The 18,617-nt window shown below is 54.0% G+C and overlaps 3 protein-coding genes across 3 annotated transcripts; 2 read left to right on the top strand and 1 right to left on the bottom strand.

Moving 5' to 3' along the window:
- Positions 1-114: 114 nt before the first annotated feature.
- Positions 115-2,167, top strand: CkaCkLH20_12923 (uncharacterized protein; the record flags this gene model as incomplete). Its single annotated transcript, XM_038895634.1, has 2 exons — positions 115-230; positions 394-2,167. 2 exons carry the CDS (start codon positions 115-117, stop codon positions 2,165-2,167), a joined length of 1,890 nt encoding a protein of 629 aa, XP_038739087.1.
- A 682-nt stretch (positions 2,168-2,849) lies between these two features.
- Positions 2,850-10,500, top strand: CkaCkLH20_12922 (glycolate oxidase; the record flags this gene model as incomplete). Its single annotated transcript, XM_038895633.1, has 6 exons — positions 2,850-3,120; positions 3,203-4,474; positions 4,528-4,703; positions 4,756-4,844; positions 7,618-8,157; positions 9,612-10,500. The coding sequence occupies 6 exons, from the start codon at positions 2,850-2,852 to the stop codon at positions 10,498-10,500; spliced, it is 3,237 nt and encodes a 1,078-aa protein (XP_038739086.1).
- Positions 10,501-12,680: 2,180 nt separating this feature from the next.
- Positions 12,681-13,562, bottom strand: CkaCkLH20_12921 (uncharacterized protein; the record flags this gene model as incomplete). The annotated part of the gene is made up of 2 exons (XM_038895632.1): positions 12,681-13,248; positions 13,318-13,562. The coding sequence occupies 2 exons, from the start codon at positions 13,560-13,562 to the stop codon at positions 12,681-12,683; spliced, it is 813 nt and encodes a 270-aa protein (XP_038739085.1).
- Between the last annotated feature and the right edge of the window lie 5,055 nt (positions 13,563-18,617).

Genomic DNA, 18,617 nt, shown 5'->3' with positions numbered 1-18,617 from the left:
TTACGGCTGACTCAACCGACCAATTGCGCAATTTCTCGCCGCCCCTTCCCTGGACCCCCAAGACGCATCCTCATGATTGATGCCTACGAATGTGCCCGTTGACACGACAAGACTATGGGCTATGACTGGGACGCGCACGAGAAGCTATGTTTCCAGCTGTACATCAACGAGAAGAGGTCCCTCGAGGACATAATGGAGTACCTCAAAGTCCATCATGACTTTCGCCCCTGGTGAGTTCGCTTTGCGTTTCTGCACTTTGGGAGTGCGTTTCTCGCCGGCCGGACCATCCGGTCCACAACCACCAACCGTCGAGTTTCCGGATTTGGCAGGCAGGAAATCCGGGGTAATTCGACAATTCGACCAGGGGACTGTTCAACTGACGCTATTACACAGCAAACGGGCCTTTCAGACGCAGTTCCGCAAGTGGGATTTCCCCTCGAAACGGAACCCCGCGCACAAGAATGGGAGGCTCGTCGCGCGGGTCAAGGAGCTGTGGGAGCGGAATCTCTCGCAGAGGGACATGTTGACGGTCCTGAACCAGGATGGGTTCGATATCAAGAAGAGGGAGCTGGTGAGGGTCAGGACTATGAACGGGTGGCTCATGAAAGCTGCCAACGGGGAGCGGATGAGGGAGAATGAGAACGAGTCGAGGCCCGGGATGGACCCGTTGAGTGATTTCGCTGGGCGGAATGACGACGCTCAGATGGCGGGCGGTGCCAATGACATGACTGAAATTCTTGGGGAGATGCCTGACGAGGATGCCGCGGCCTGGGATGGCGAGAAGAATAGGCGGAAGAGGAGAAGATTGAAGGCTTGGGAGAGCACATCGCAGGACGTGCCGGTTGCGCCGCGGTTCCCGTCCGAGACAACGCTCGACGAGGCCAAGGCTATCCTCGACCTGTCCAACGATGTCTATCGACAAGTCCGGGCCACATTCTCACGGATTTGTGAAGAGTCGGGCATCAGCAAAAAGTCAATCGCCGGTCCCGACAAGTGGGAAGCCGCTAAGGATCGGCTGGTCAGGGAGATGCCGCAGCTCCGGGACGTCATGTCCCAGTCTGAGGAGGATCACAAGTCCAAGAAGCTGGCGCTTGATGTCATTTGTGCAGACATTACGAAGCGGGCGCGCACGCTCGATAAGCGCGTCACTCTTGCGGAGATCAAGACGATACTCGGCGTGAATCCGGAGGAGACGAGGGAGATGCGATCTACGTTTGAACAGATCGCAAGAGAAGCCGGGCTGGGCTCGAAATCAGAAGCCGGGCCGGAGCGGTGGAGTGTTCTCATAGAGAGGTGGCAGGACAGTTCGCCGCTTGTTCAGCGTGTTCTTGCTCATGGGCCAGCAGCCCCCGGTTATGCTGAGAAGGAGCGGGCTCTGGATGTCCTCGCTCGCGACGTCATGAAGAGGTTGCGGGATGAAGTGTCCAGGAAGGACAAGCCGAGCAAAGGAGGCTCTGTCAAAGCTAAGCAGCCTGCCACCAGCTTTGAGCCTCAGCAAGAAACTGTGCTGGCCCCGACTACCCAACCAGAAATGATTGAGGACATCCAGGGTAACCACGGTTTGGTCAACCAATATGGCAACGCCGGCCAGGTCTCGTCCTTGGGCATGGTCCCAAGCTCTGGGGACAGCCAGACGCAGATGCTCATCCCAGTGCCCATGCAATCCCAAGCCCCCGACCACCTCGGCCACTCTGCCGCGCGCATCCTCTCAAACGCCCTCCTCGGCCAGACCAACATGGGACTCGACTCCCACCTCGGGTCCTCCCTCCTGATGTCCGCCAACGCCCAAGCGGCCTTCGTGAGCCAGCAGTACGCGCAGCAGTTCACGGCCTCGCAGCCCATCTACCACGCACCGCCGCCGCCAGCACCCACGGCCGTCGTGGCCATCTACCTCCGCCTCCACCCATCGTCAACGTTCGTGGTGAACGCCAACCTCTGGATCGCGACGCTGGGCTCGCACTCGATGCAGGAGCTACGGCATGTGGCAGCCAGCAAGTTCCCAGGTGCCCTCTGTCTAAGGGTCGAGGGTGTGATCAAGGACGGCAAGGGCGGGGAGATGCCTTTGCAGATCGACCAGGACCCGGAGCTGGCTGCGTACTTGGCGCATCTGCAGGGTGCGACGCCGGTTTTCAACGTCCAGCTCGTTCCGGGGTGGAAGACTGCTTGACGGGTGTTCCGAATGAAGGCTTTCTGGGAAGCACGAATCAAGAGATATTTGGTAATGTAACGATAATTATAACGCGCTCGACGGGTCTAGAATATGCTCACGCGAGCCTCATGCCGGTTTCTGGGGGAAAGGCTCCCGGGAAAACGCGGGGTAGTTGACGATAACGAATTCCATGCGCTACTGCATGAGCAAAAGTCAATGCCTCTCGCCTTCTCTTTCGATGTGTGCATAGTGGCGCCCTGGATGTCCTCCAATTTGTCGACCTCACCTCGGGTTTAGAAGGCGGGCGGAAGGAAAAGGTGGAAGCCACGGCAAAATGTGGAGTTGCGCCGGTCGCGGTGCACCCGACCGTGGCTTCCCCGCTTCCGGGCCGGCCAATCCTTATCTCCGATAAGCCTGGCAGGGGCGGGGGGTCCTGACTGCCCGTTGCTGCAGGCTTTGACATGGATTCCATTTCGCAATCCAAGCTCCAAAAGATCTAAGACGGCTGCGACTCCACCACCTACAAATAATCTCCAACACACCCAAGGGCATCGTGAACCCTTCCCCCTCACACCTGGACCCTAGACCTCTGAACCCGGATGGCACGTACCTCGCATATATATCTCCTCAATTGACGAAAATCCTATTCGAATCACACACCGATACCACCCGTAACCTCCGACTCCAACAGCCCAGCGCAATGGCGCATATCAGAGCTCGAGCTCCCCAGGCAGCTCTGCAGGGCCTCAGAGCCGCGAACTCGGCCCCGCGCAGACAATGCCTCGCCCTCACCTCCCGGCACATGTCGAGCAAACCCGACAGATCGAACGAAGAAAGGACAGGTCGAACATTCCAGGGCCAGGTCGTCGGCAGCATCACCCAAAGATTGGCGCGCGAGCGTGCAGAACGCGAAAGGTTCGCTCTTGAGCGCGAAAAGACGTCTGGTGGCAGGAACTACGCCTTCACCTTTGGTGAGTATCCACGTGTTCTGTGGCTTTCTGGTTCTGGCTGCATGTGGTCGTCGAACGGTAGCTGATACGTCTTCACTGGCAGTACTACTCACATCCATTGGTCTCTCGTATTACCTCGGCACCCTCGTCCCGTCAAGCCCCGAAGAAGAGTCGACCCTCCCGCTGCACAAGACGATCGCGCCGGTGCACAAACTTAACAAGGAGAACCTCGAGGCTGCATGGGCCGACTTCGTCAGCGTCGTCGGCAAGGAGAATGTCAGCACTACGAGTACCGACATCGAGCACCACGCCAGCTCCGAGTGGTCGTCGCACTCCGCCGGTCCTAACGAGAGGCCGTTCTGTGTCGTGTTCCCCAGCACCACGGATGAGGTCTCGCAGATCATGCGCATCTGCCACCAGAGGCGCATCCCCGTCGTCGGCTACAGCGGCGGCACCAGTCTCGAGGGCCACTTCACCCCCACCCGCGGCGGCATCTCCATCGACTTTGGCCGCATGAACAAGGTCCTCAAGCTGCACGAGGAGGACCTTGACGTTGTCGTACAGCCCGCCGTCGGCTGGGAGTCGCTCAACGACCAGCTCGCGCAGTCGAACCTCTTCTTCCCGCCGGACCCGGGCCCGGGAGCCATGATTGGCGGCATGATCGGCACCGGCTGCAGCGGGACCAACGCCTACCGCTACGGCACCATGCGCGAGTGGGTTCTTAGTCTGACTGTCGTGCTGGCCGACGGCACCGTCATCAAGACGAGGCAGCGCCCGCGCAAGAGCTCCGCCGGTTACGACCTCACCAAGCTTTTCATCGGCTCCGAGGGCACTCTGGGCCTGGTCACCGAGGCCACGCTCAAGGTCACGACAAAGCCTGCCTCGACTTCGGTCGCAGTGACATCCTTCCCCACCATCCGCGACGCTGCGGCCTGCGTGTCCAAGGTCGTGGCTGCCGGCGTTCCCGTTGCGGCGGTGGAGATCCTCGACGACTTGCAGATGCAATGCATCAACAAGGCCGGCATGACGAGCAAGGCGTGGGCAGAGGCGCCGACTCTGTTTTTCAAGTTTGCTGGTACGCCGAACGGCGTCAAGGAGCAGATCGCGCTCGTCAAGCAGCTCGCGGCGGCGGCGGGCAGCAAGACGTTCGACTTTGCTAAGAACGAGGAGGAGCAGCACGAGCTGTGGAGCGCGAGAAAGGAGGCGCTGTGGAGCACCATGGCCGTCAAGCGCGAGGGCGACCACGTCTGGACTGGAGACGTCGCGGTGCCGATGAGCAGGCTGCCGGACATTATTGAGGAGACGAAGGAGGCATTGTCCAAGACCGGACTGTTTGGCACGATTGTCGGCCACGTCGGTGACGGAAACTTCCACAGTGAGTTTTGATGTTCAGGATGAGTGTTTGGGCTGCCTTGCTAATCTGCGCAGCGATCTTGCTCTACAACGACCAGGAGCGAAAGAGGGCCGAGACTTTTGTCCACAACATGGTCAAGAGGGCAGTCGAGATGGAGGGTACCGTCACGGGCGAGCACGGCGTCGGTCTCGTCAAGAGAGACTACCTCCCCCACGAGCTGGGCGAGACGACGGTTGATACCATGAGACAGGTAAGTTCATCCGATTTTTCAACGAAGGGAACATCTCTAACGTCGACTACAGATCAAGAAGGCCCTTGACCCTCTTTGCCTCCTCAACTGCGATAAGATCGTCAGGATGCAGCCCCCCAAGGCTGGTGAGGTGAGTGAGTGGTAGGTTGCGGCCGCATGACGAGTAACGTCTAGCTAGAGCCATGGCTGTAGGAATATGGAATGACAGACTTTTTTCGCTGGCATCATTCTCTTGTACATATATATCCCCTCCCACCAACACCCTGATGCTTAGGCGCCGCGTCTGGCGTTCGAGCACATTTGCCTTTCAGAGTTAGACCTGGAATTCCTACAATTATGACCTAAAATCGTCTCCAGTGCCTCCGCCCCACGAAAAGGAACCAAAAATAAGTCTTCGCAGCTTCATGGAAACAGCAAAAATGAAATCATGAAAGGGACGAGACTCGAACTCGCGCGGGTTGCCCCACCAGGAAACAGATGTTAAGCTGACCTTAACCTGGCGCCATAACCAACTCGGCCACCCTTCCTGAGGTTGTTGAGGTTTTCAGGGTGGTGGAGATGCCATGAAGCCCTCGCCAACCAGGGCTGGGCGGAGGGGATCCACCGCGGCGCACTAACTGCGCGACTGCATCGGTTCGCCTGAATATGTACATCTTTGGTCCAGCGAAGATGGAAAACGTGCTGTAAGACTCCGTTGGGCTTTTCTTGTGGTTAATAAGTGATACTTGTGTGACTTTTGTGTTGATTTTGGTGGTTTGGCGATACCAAAATGTGGCGATGAGAAGGGGTTTGAGACCCTCTGGCTGCGCCTTACACCACTGCACTGCGCCTTTGGATGAGTTCGAAAGATCTAAGATTCGAAGTGCTGATTTTGACAACATTTCGACAATCTCCACGAATCTAATCAAATCAAGGTAAGGTCCGTAAGTTGCTCATTCTCACGGGGAAAACGCTCCATCCATATTCTTGATATTCTGAAACTAGTCGTTGGACTCCATAATGACTACAATACAGCCCTCAAATGATTGTGAGCGCGTGACTTTGACCTTATAAGTGCATTAGATAGGATCGGGTATTATAGTAAATAGCAAATTGCGTTCTAGCTTATTCTTTAGGTGGGCTGCTTTTTCTGCTGCAAGATTGAGGTAGAGGGTGTAACAATTATTCAGGGGTCGTATTGTACTTCGTATCTGAACACACAAGTCTTGTGAGGCTTGCTGCTGTTGCTGCCCAATTTGCGGGCTGGCGAATCGATCGCAAGGCCGGTGAGTGGCAAAGCTGAAGGCGGAGGGTTTGCACAGCTACGATAGGTCAACAACAGAAATAAGCAAAACAGGAGTGACGCATGATTACTGGCTTGAAGCTCTCACCAGGCTTTTTCCGATGTACGTACTCTCAGACTTCCGGAATACGCCCCTACATAGGTGCCTCACCACCTCCAAATGCCTTAGCTTGGTCTGTTACAGAGCCGCGGGCAGAGAGAGCCTTACTGTCAGCCTGTTCTGCCCAACCACTTCGATGGTGAGTATGAATACGGTGCACCCCGTTGTTCAACACGACAACGTACCCTGATCCCCGCATCCAACCATCCAGCTATGGCGGATCCCCTATCCGTCGCTGCCAGCGTGGCTGGCCTCGTAAGCCTGGCCGGGACGATTGCGAAGCTGGCAAAAACGATGTCCGATCGATACACGGAGAAGGCTGCCGCTTCCATCCAAGACCACGTTGACAAATTGGACCGCTCGCTTGATCGTATAGACGCGAGCCTCAGAAGCCAAAGCTTTGATGGTCCCGAGGAAGAAGTCTTGAAGCATGCCGTCGAGGCGTGTACCCGAACCTTGCGGGATATCGAGAGGCAGCTTCGAAAGCTTGAAGTGAAGGGGCCTCTGCTGAAGAGCATGCGCGGGAAGCTGTCACGGCCGGAGGTCTTGCGGGACATAGAAAGGTTGCAGTCATCTCTGAAAGATCAGAAGATAACGCTTCTAGTCGCTATGCAGTAAGTCTACCACACGCTCCAAGGACTTCTTCTGTTGTCACGAGCCATCAACTTGGCTTAGTTCTCCTGCCATCATGGATGATCTCTGACTATCTCTGACAGGAACTGCTCCGGCGAGAGTCAGCATACAATGCTGCAGATGGTATTCCGTTCGATCGAAGAGCTGCGAATCAGCTTTGACCAGGAACGGAACGCAAACAAACAAATTAGACGCGGGCTTTCTTCAGCAGAAACAGACCACAATGTCAGCAAACCGGAAAGCCCGTCCATTGTGCATACCTATCCATCATTCGGGGATTGGCTTTCAACTTGGACGGATCCAGACCAAGATCAACCCTCTCAGTCGACAGCGACACGCGATAGCTCATCCCAGAGTGGACTCGTTAGTCCTGGTTCCTCATTCACGCCAAATAAGGACCTAGATGTTGAGCTCATCATTGAGGGAATCGGACAAAAGGGGACAACGAAGATCACCGCAACCAGGGATACACCACTGTATGATATCATCCATCAACTCGAGAAAGAGCCCCTGGAAAGCCGAAGTCACCTCTCTGACGATGCTCAAGGCCATGATCAAATCTGCGGGTTCAAAATCAGGGACAACGACGCCAGAGTTCCTCCATTCATTCCTCATAATACCTTGCTTGTCATTGTCACGGACGGACCGAGCTCCTACGATGCGAAAATTGGGCTGAGAATCAATCGCATGGAGAGATTAATCGACTTCTACAACGAATATCTACATGCAATGTTGAATCCAACAGCCTCAAAACTTCCCGTCGTTGAGAGAAATAAATCTCATGTCATTGTGCGCAATCCGTTGAACTCGCAACATTGCGCCAACATTACGTTCCAGAGAACCCTTCGGCTACCCGAGAATACGTTGCACTTAAGTCGATATTCTCCAGGAACACTTAGCGGCGCCTCTGAGTTCCTGGGTCCGTTTCCACTCTTCAACGTCGAAGACTACAAAGAAAGGCTCCCTGAAGAAATGAACGCAAAAGGAGGGTCCTTCTTCCCCATGTTTCAGCGAGAAGCCATGGCTATTTCCTTCCAATTGGAAGGCCGACGGGAAACGATGTCGGTCCAAGACATGGATCACTTTGCTGTCAAGGTCTTTGCTGGGTCCGTCAACTGCATCTCAGGGAAGACGGCACATGAACTGGTCACTAATGAGCAAGACTACGTCATATGTCCTCAACAAAGGAGACTAGACGGCTATAAGTACACAGATGACAAAGTCAAGCAATTTGTTCCCATGCCCCTCGGCTGGGGATACTCCGCCGAAAAGCAGATCACGGGGAAGGAGGACGTCGGTGGGATTCAACTACAAATTGCATCAAGACTCTGGGACCACGTCACGTTCCGCCGTCATGAAACTTGCTCGGAAGAGTTCTTATTGAAGAGCACCGACACTTCCTCGATTCTTGGGTTCGAAAACGGCGCTACTATTTTCATGTCGGATTGCGGCCAGCATGTCGAGCCGCCAGGAGAGCTTTGGCTCTCTCTGAGACATTGTGATGAATGGCAAGCCCACCAAAAGTCTTATCCAATGTTCTATCCAATGAACGACAATGAAAAATACCGAGCTACAACTGTCAGTGACTTGCTGCAGATGAACGGAAATCGAGATGAAACCTCCAGTATCCGCCTTCTCCCTGTCCGTTCGTTGGTAGTGCATTTTACGTTCAGCATGAAATGGCAAAGCGCATTTGGTGATCAAGTGCACCAAAGCTGCATATTTGAACAGAGTATCACATGTTCTCCATTTTTCAATCTCGGGTTCATCGTCTCGCAATGTCTTCACGATCTTGGAATCAAATGCAACCTCAGCAGCTGCAAAGAAATAGCATGCTCCGGGGATTCAGACAATACCACATGGTCATTTGCATTACGTTCTGAGTCGAGGTTTCAGAACGTAGACGCTACACGCAACTACCCTCTTTGGCGAGTTCTTTCTGATCTCAGCTTCACAGAAGACGAGCCGCGAATAACTTGCGAAATGCGGCGGTGTTATTTCAGGTTGTCACACGTCAACGCCGAGTACAACATGACCTCAACGCATTGGGACATGGGTTTTGGGGCAGGATCAGGTCTTCGACAGCAGTTCCATGAAAGCGCTGCACAGTGGGACTGGAAGAACAGCTGTATAGTCAACTTCCAGCTTTTGAGCGCTGCTGCTTTCACATCAGTGACTGGCATGTCGACATGGACTCCTGTTTCGTCTATGGAATACCAGAAGAAGCAACTCACATTACAAGTACCACTCATACAAGGAGGCACCTATCAGTTGGAAACCAGTGGGATGTCCGATTTGAAATCCATCGGCACTACAGATATCACTTCGTCGGACAGCGTCCGAACTCAGCGTCGGATTGTTACGTGTCCTCAATGCAAGATAAATCTTTGCAACATAGCGTAAGTCTCGCCAGTTATAGAAGCTCGAAAATTGTTCCGTAGGTGATTGTTCTAATTCTCTTTAGAGTTCTTCCATGCAAGCACATATTCTGCTCTGATTGCATCATCAGCCATACTGTGTGCTACCAGTGCGAAAGCATGGTGGTAGGCCAGGTTGTTTTCTCAGGCCCCATGAAAACCCCGATTGACAAATTCGTCGTCGATCCTTCTTCAGGGTTGCTTACTCCCGAAGAAGCACAAAGGGAGTTCGAAAGTGTGCCTCAGTATGAGAAGTCGGGCGTGGTCCACGAAAGTCCAGGGATCATAGCAGAGAAACTTTCGAAGTTGACTTGCGATGACGGCAGTCTGTTTTGGTTCAACTTTATTACTTCCATTTTGAAGAGAACGGAATTTCAGGTTCGGCTTCACATGGCGAAGACTCTTCTGACTGAATCAACTCGTCATGGAGATATATACAAGCTAGAGTGTCTGCTTTCGATGCTTCCAAGAGACAGCTTCTTCGAGGAAACGTATGGGGGGTTGGAACTACTCAAGGAGCTCCTTCATAACTCCCTAGAGTGCCTCAACACCAAGCCAGGACGGAGGATCGGCAGGCCAAAAGCCTCCACATGCTTAGAGGCTCTGATCAATTGGATGGAACTTGAGTCCATTGAGCCACAGCATATCTTCGATGAGGGTGTACCTATGAAATGGTGGTTGCGCCCACAGCCGGAGCAAAGCCTGTCGCGAGTCTTTGGATTTCTCAAACGCGGAGGCAAGTCACTCAGCGAATACGGTTTTGGCATCAACGACCTCCAATGGTACTCGAAAAGCTTTGCTCTACGATGCTTTCTGGGAAACAAGGGAGACTCGCATGTTCTCAGCGTGAACGATTTCTTGCTGCAAGACTTGATTCATGGCGCCAACCTGAACTCTCGAGATATGCAGGGCCGCACGGTGCTTTGGTATCCGACCACCAAGCTGAACTTGCTCCTCGACAATGGCGCTTGCATGGACATCCGGGATAACAACGGCAACACAGTTCTCCATGCAATGGTACTTCAAGAGGTATGGGATCGACTCGAAGGCCTGCTTCGCCACAGGAGCGTCAGGACGACCATCAACGCTCGGAACAGAGATTATCTCACGCCATATCACTTAGTACTGGGTGCCTATGAAAACTGGACACTCGAACCTAAATGGATGGATATAGCAAAGATGTTCGAAGAAGGAGGCGCGGATGTGGATTTGCCTATTCCTCACGGTACGTTTCGAGAAGACCTTGTCTGTCGCCTGAACCGAAAGGACCTGAAAGGGTCACGCTTCGATGTTGCGCGCAAACTCTTAAGTAAAAGTACTGCATCTGCTGAAGGCTCCCACGACTGGTCATATCATGATAGCTAGAGGTTTGGGTGGAATGTGTTGAACGTAGGTAATAGCATAACTTGAATATCTGAATAGAGTTACGAGTCTCCTGACTGGCAACATCGGTCTCCTTTTAGGTAAAAAGGTGGGGTGGCTGCCAACAAACAAACTGCATAGGCTTCGTATTCTCACGCATGAAGGAGATACAAGAAGCCATTACATTTCACGGCGACAATATCGTTATTTCAATTCCATTCACCGAAAGGAGAATCATTTTGCATAGTGCCCCAGACTCGGTTTCTGTGCAGTCGAAGCCAGAGCGAGCCGACTTTGCAAGTACCGGAATGAACATCCGTTATGTTGGGTTGGTCCTCAAGGCAGCACAGTGGCGGTATCAGCCTGCTCAACTAGAGGCATTTACTTATTCGTTCAGTATACCTAGCAGACGACAGCAATGTTGAACGACATTTCACCACGACTGATTTGAAGTTGGAGAACATCACAATAGGACACCTGGATGAGGGACCTACAGGGCTTGAACATGCCAAAAGCAGATCTACGAATTTGGTTCACTCACTGTGGTAGACCTCATCATGCATGGCAAATTCAGATTAATCGCAGTTTGTTGTTATATACCACTTTTCCAGCGACATATCCAACAGAACAAACAAGGTCAGCTAGATACCAGCTCCCTGACCGGCGTTCCCACGGCCCTGCCATCAGACATTTCATATCGGAAGCTGCTGTACAAATACCACCTCACCACACCGATATGATAAAGTCAAGGAAGCTGATTCCTACTGCTATTCTTTTGTCGAGTACCAGCATCATGAAAACATCATGAAAGGAAATACTAAATATGAACAGACATCTCTCGACAACAGCACAACCGCACACCCTGTCTGCTGCACGTATATACTTGGCCTAATACACGGCCGAGACCGACGACGCGGGACGGATAATCGACTCTCTTCCCTGCGCTGAGTTCGTCATCCATGCAACAGACAGCCGATGTGAACACCGTGCAAACTCGACACGAAGCCTAGCGCTTGAAGTCCTCACTCCTTAATTCTGGACATCGCTATCGAAAAGGATGGATTGTCCGCGCTGGCCAAGAAGAAACCAGAGCTTCAGTCAACGTGCTTATATAGATCGGGGTAGGGCGCTTCACAGCCTGTCTCGGATAGGCACATGGGATCGAGGTGGTCCCGCGTAGATATCGAACGAGAATCCACGACGAGATTGGGGAGAGTAGACATGCTGCAAGCCATCATATAAATCTGTTCCAGTATGCGGAAGATGAAAGAATCAATGCATCTGGGCCATCAGATTCGCTTCCAGAAATGAGTGCATTTCCGTCTCCCTGTTTCCCGGTGGCTCGGACATCTCCAGTCCTGTCTTCCACACAGGAACCGGCAGTGATGACATCAAAACAGCCCCGATCGACAAAACTGACAATTCACCACGACCACGGCGTGTCTGGGAAGTATACCTCCCAGACGACGACGACAGCCACAGACAGACGACGGAGATGTACCATCACTACGCCTCGTGCTCGATGTGAGAGTGACTACGATCGTTGCGGGATCCTCATCTCCTCCCTCACACTCTCTGCCTGTGATCACGATTAGATGAAGAGACGGCCGGGAGACAAAAGTATCTCTGTGGAGGAAAGGGCTGGCTGGTGAGAGGATATCTCTCTATTTATATAGATACTTACTCATAGGCTCCGTTCATTCCTCCGGGGAAAAGAAAACCACGCGATTCACAAAGTCCTAACGGTGCCACGTCTTCTTACCAATACTCAACGACATCTCAAATACCCGCCCTTCCCATCTACGAACTTGTCGTGGTGGACACAATGAAGCCTCCAGGTATCAATAACCTGCAGTGTCAAACCCCTCACATCCGGGTCGTCAGACGTCCCCAGTAACGCGGCACATGAGCGTACTCTCCCGATATGACTGGGAATGGTTGGTATTCTCGTCGCAGATGCGTCATCCGCTACTATACATCCAGGCCGTAGCCCTTTCAATGCCGTCCCTCTTGCGAGACAAATTCCGCCGCGCTGGGTGCCATAGACCGAAGCCGCGTTTTCGACAACTAGGAAATATATGTATGTGTGTTGTGTAAATAATAAGAAAAGGAAAGGGTAAAACATCACGCCGGCGCCTCCCTCTGACATAAAGAACGAAAGGTATCATCCATATCGCACTACCTCAACCGTACTGCTGCCTCAGGGGCAACCTCCGATCGAGCGTGTGAAACGCCATCGTCCGCGGCGTATATGGCACGACCCGGGGCGTCGGGGGCCCCTTCATCATATCCCTCATCTCCCACTCGCGCGCCTCCTTCGGGTCGACGGGCGAGCTGCCGTCGCTGCCCGTCGGCCCCGCGGCCTCCTCGTCGTCGCCGTCGCCGTCGACCTTGTCCCACTTGTTGGGCAGGCACGTGTAGACGGCGATGCCCAGGCTGACGAGGAAGAGGAAGAGCATGTAGACGGTGACGGCGAAGGTGCCCTTGGCGAGCAGGCAGGACTTCTTGGCCTTGAAGGGGGTGGCGAGGTCGCACGACTTGGAGATGTACCAGGCGACGTTGGAGGGGTGGCGGGGGTCGGCGTGGTCGGGCCCCATCTGGCCGTAGACGGAGACGGTGTACATGGCGACCATGGCGACGTTGATGAAGACGGCGAGGAGGGGGAACCAGAACTTCATGATGAAGAAGACGAGCTTGGTGAGGAGGAGGAAGAGGGTGATCACGGAGAGGGCGACGTTGAAGTCGGTGAGTCTGTGTGTCCGTGGATGTTAGCTAACCATTTCTTTTTTTGACATTGATCATCCTGAGAGATGAACTCACGTTCGCGTCCACACGAGCGGGACCTTGGGTAGCGGCTCATAGTTTGCGTATGCGTAGAGGATCATTTTGGGGTTCGAGTTGAAGCCGTAGGCGTGTCCGATCTCCCACATCTTGGTCCTGTACAGGTCTGGCTGGGCGATGCCGAAGAGGACGAGGATTGGGACGAGACCCGCTAGTTCGAGGGGGAATATCGCCCACATCCACGGCCTGAGAAGCCATTTCCTGTGCAAAATCTTGTATGCCATTTTGGTCGCCTTTTCTTTCTTCCCCCTTTCCGACGTAGTCGAAATAACCCGAAAGTCTGCAGTCGCGCCCGTCCGAACTGAAACGGAGGGCGAGTTCGTCTGTTGTCGACCCCAGATTAGGCTTGTCCTACTCCTTCACTTCCTCGTTGTGACGGTTGCTATTCTTGTCGCTCTTTGTCCGAGGCACAGTTGTCGCCGAAGCAAACAATGGGAGGGATTTCACATCGGTCAAGTACCAGCACTCGACTCGGAAACCCAAAGTCAATTCAAGCAAGCAAGCAAATGCGCCTTGATCGTGTTCGTTCGTATATCGTCGTTCAAAGAGGGGAAAGGAGGAGAGCAGAGAAAGAGCCGCCGAGCCCGGTTCGGGGCAGGGCGCGCAGTTTAAGGGCCATCTCTCACCCTCTTGCAGATTTCACACCGGTTGGAAGGTGACATGCCCATTCACAATGCAGCATTCAGCAGTTGAGAGGGGGGGCGAGCAAGCAAGCAAAGGTCGGTCGGTGGCCGGGTCAGCTTGGGGTCGCGCGGCATTGGACGGTTACTGCATGTGCCGTGGATGACAATCACAGCGGCGGTGCCCAATGAGGAGCGGAGGCGGGCAGAGATGCTAAGCGCCGGGATGGAGAGGGGCCGTCGATTGGTCGGCCCCCGGCCAGATCAGCCAATAGCGACGGCGGATCGCAACGGTGCGCACAATACCCGCCCGTCTTCCTGCTGGGGTGACCGGACAAGGGTCCTGGATGGCTGGGGGCCGTTTTTTGCGCAGAGGGAGGAACACAGGTGGCTCGAGGTGAGGAAAGTAAGATCAGCTTTCCGTGCGATGCTGGTGCGATGCGACTGAAGACACAGCAGGATATTCGGCATTCAGCGGCGTGATCGTCTGTCTCTAGGCGCCGTGATGACCGTTACTGTTCCCTGGAACTACTAACGTCAACGTGATAGTGTTGGTTCCGCCTGCACATCATACTTCCAAGTCGGCGCTTGCTGTGAAGTGTCTCGCGATATTATGGATCTGATGAGCGGGCCGGCGGTTGACGACCAGCTTACCGGAACGGTAGCCACGGACGGGAACAACCAGCGTCCGGACGAGGAGTTACCACGGACTTCGCATACCGAAACACACCATGCTTGTTTCTAGCTGACATCTGTCAAGATACGCAAGCTTTACTAGCGGCATCCGACGAGGTAAGGTGTCCGGCGACGCGTCGTTGGCTTATGTGAGCGACGACCCGATCGACCGGTACTCCAAAGATGACCGACCAAGATATTAATAGAGGCAAGGGCATGGAAAAGTTCCACGAGAGTGCCAGTCTGACAATCGCCTCGGATGAGCTTGACCTGCGCTGCACGTTGCAGTCTGACTGGGTGCATGTACTCTGCCTTGGTTGAGTGGCATCGGGTGAACACTATTCTTGGTATAAACGGCTGACTGCCAACCTGACAGGATAATCAGACGAACCAACCATGAGGGTGGCTCAACCTCCCACCATCGGCGAAGCAATGGTTGCGAGAATATCTGCCACAGCCGCAAGAGGACGACATATCTCGAGCCGAAACCGAAGAAGAGCTCAGCCGTGTGTTCAGATTCGCACGTCCGACACATTCTGCGAATGCTCGGCCACCTCCGAGATGGCGTATTGGTCGAAGCGGAAATTGGATTCCCATGTGTGGAAAAGAGGGAGAATCGAGATGAGACAAGGCTCCTCGCGACCGCAAACCCACTCCTCAGTGAAGAAAGAGACTGGAATGTTATGCGTTGCTCGTAAATCTCGGCTAAGAATTCCGGCGATGGGCCACTTGGGTAGTTTCTCCTTGCGTCATCAGTATCGGAGATGGGGAAAAGCCGTTCTATTAAACGAGATAGGGCTGATTAATAGTAACTCGCAATTGTGACGCACAACACTGGCACTGCGTAGGCCCTGCTCAAGGCATAAAACCCGCTGGGTGCGTCACGCCCCTGGCGAGATCGGTGAGAAGGCAGGAGCTTCGACCCTTGGATCTTGCGTGATTGATAACGTGCCGACGGCTTTTAGTCTGTGGGATCGTGTGCAACGCTCCGCCCCAGATAGAATGTGCGAAGAAAGGATATGCGGATTGAGTGTTTGTAGCTTTGTATCTCGCCAAACGAGACCGGGGCACCTCGTCCGATGAGAAAACCCGGCAGGCCGTGGCGTCCGCTGGTTGGCGCTAAGGTCCGGAGCACACGCCGGTACGGCATGTGAGACGGTTGAGGCGCTCACCAGTCCGGTGTTCTTGCAGCTGTAAGTCCATTGAGAGAAATGGGATGCTGCTCGGCTGTCCAGTCGGCTAGTCTCATCGGGGCTAAAGGCGCGAGAGTGCGCGCGCACTCCCGCGGAGACGATTTCGCGGGTGAGGAATGCGTTCCATCCCTCCGCAGACATCGAGGCTGGCTGGTTTGCGGTTGGATCTGCTCTCTCTCTCGCTCTCGAGACTCCCCGGCTCCGAAGTGAGACTTTGGGGGCTGTCTGAGTCTGACGTTGACGTTACTCTTGGCGCGAGCTGGTGGCATTCGAAGATTCAAAGGCTCGCGCAAATCGGTCGCCCTTTTGAGAAGACGGGATTGCGCGGTCTCTCTGCGCCCCGAAGCACCCCCTCCGTCCAAGAGATGCTGAACTTAAAGGTCTCGGCGGAGAGCATGCAACCGTAAATATGTGTGTTTTAGAGGCAAACGGCGCCAGGAAGGCTGGGTTCCGCCCGGTTGATCAAGTCCCGGGACATCCGCTTGTTCAGGTGCTTGACTGACTTGAGGTGGTGGTCTTGGTGGCGGTCGGTCCGCACGAGGCCGGGCAGCGGCAGCGGCAGACGGCGTGCTGCCCCCACCGCCATCGTCTGATGATAGTCGATGATTTCCAACAGTGTTCCTCTGCCTTGGGACGCAGCAGGCGAGATGAGTCGTAGTAAGGGTCCGGGGGAGAAATGGTATGCTTTTTGTGTTGATCAGGCGTGTAGGGGAAACATGACGGTCATGTAGCCTGTCCGCAACAGCCGGCACATTGTGGTGTACGGGCCTTTAGTGACGGAGGTACTCTGTACTCGACTGACAATCTTGACTGAAAGCGACGAGACATGAGCTTTGGTGCTGACCAGGCGTCTTCTGGATCAGCTGTAGAGACGGATTCATTGCTCGCTGGTGTCGAAAAGTCGATTTTGGCTTGTCATGGCAATTGTGTTGAAAGGGCGCTATCTGCGAAGAAAGAATCAGCAAGTGCCAGTGATTGATTGAGGAGGTAGCGACCACGGCAGCGACAGCAACATCAACATGCCCTGAACAGCAACATCAGCCAGCGAAAGAGTGACAGGCTGGACCGGAAAGGGACCAGTGAGACCAGGGCAGCTTGTCGATGATTAACTGGCAGGTGACGATCATCGATCGGCGAGCTCGGGGAGGGGCCGACCACGGTCTGGACCGCGCCAGTTTGAGACCGACAGGGGAGGAAAGAGCACAAGGTCTGGCTGGGGTCACCCCCTGCTGAGATTTCGAGATCTCCCCTCTTGGTGATGGTGGGGTCTGGCTATGGAAAATGGAAAATGGAAATGCTCGTGGCCTTTCCTTTTTTTTTTCCTCTTTTCCATTTTCCCCTTCCATCCACAGAAATCCCAGAAAAATCAATCCCCATTGCACTCACATTTGCGACATGATTTGCTTCCGGAGCCGTTGCTGATGACCTAATTACCGTGTGTTCTTTTTGGTTTGAGTTCATGGAATGAGGACTTTTCGTACCTCACTAGACTACTGTCAGCTATTGCCACAACTCCACGTCGGAATAGAGGGTAGAGGGTGCTTGTTTGCTGCAGGAATTATGTGACGTATCGAGTGTCTCGCCGTCGTGATACCATCTCCACCAAACAACATGGAGTCATCCAACGGCACACAGCAGAAGACGCATTCTCATGCCGAGACCGACGATAGAACAAACCTTGGCTCATCTCAAAAGTTCCTCTTGTTGCTTCTCAACAGAAAAAACGGACATGCATCGCGGCGCGCGCCGAGGCGAAAAGGCAGCAACATGGCCGCCAGTCCATGCGAGCGAGACGCAGTTGTTGCTTTTCTGTTCTGTCACAGCTGTCCCGTTCCGTCTGTAGATGACTAAAAAAAGGCATGCATTCCCGTATATGGGAAGAGAGACACGCCGGGGATTGCGAACCGTTGCATGCAAAGGCCGAGTCAAATCGACATCAGGTGGCATCCCGTGGCTCTCTCTCGGTGCAGGTATAGATACCTATGCAGTCATGGGCAGTCTTTCCCCGTCGCTCACTGACATGCAATGTCGTCTTGCGTCTGTCACTGTCTCAAGAGACGGAACCTTATGTGCCCCGGTGCAACGTAACCATTCGCAGGAGGGGAATCGTTGCTGTTGCTGTGTTTCCTACAGATTTCCATCTGTATGTATCCGTGTGCGACCGCGATATTCGCAGCGCGCATTCGAGTGGAGGGCGCAGGTGGTTCTCGAAGTGCAGTCTCGGTACACCCCCAAAACCCGCCTCATCCATCGTCCGCTTATTACCAAGCAAGGAAGCGATCATCAGGACCAAGGGTGACAATCGATCCCGTAGCTCTGTCTGGTGTGTGGAGCGTGGAGCACGAAAGCATGATGGCTTTCTCCCATCCCGTCCCCTGGTCAAATCCCATGTTTGCTCGAAGCTTGAAAGAGTTCCTTCCCTTCCATTCCCCACGTTTCGGACGGCACCCCAAAAAATCCCAGCGATCTGCTTCCCTCGTCCTTTTCTCGCTTCTCGCTTCTTGGTCATGTAGTAAGGGTTCACTACACGCACCTCCGTGTCAGTTCTCGTAAGCAAACCAAGACGAAGACGGAGGATATGCTTGGTGGGCAGGGGTCTTTGTTGCCGAGCGCATCGACGCGACGCATGAAGAGTTGACGAGCTGGGGCGGGCTTGGCCGCACCAGACGGATGACCACCACCCTATCCAGTCTACTTGGAGGAGATTAGCGTATCGGGACCCGAGATTTGCGAGCATTTTGAAGCATGGTATCTGCGGTGTGCTTGGGTGTTTGCTGGTCTATTTCTTGCA

This window comes from Colletotrichum karsti (genome assembly GCF_011947395.1).
Source record: "Colletotrichum karsti strain CkLH20 chromosome Unknown Scaffold67, whole genome shotgun sequence".
In the NCBI taxonomy this organism is placed as follows: Eukaryota; Fungi; Ascomycota; class Sordariomycetes; order Glomerellales; family Glomerellaceae; genus Colletotrichum; species Colletotrichum karsti.
This window is presented reverse-complemented; position numbering and strand designations above follow the sequence as displayed.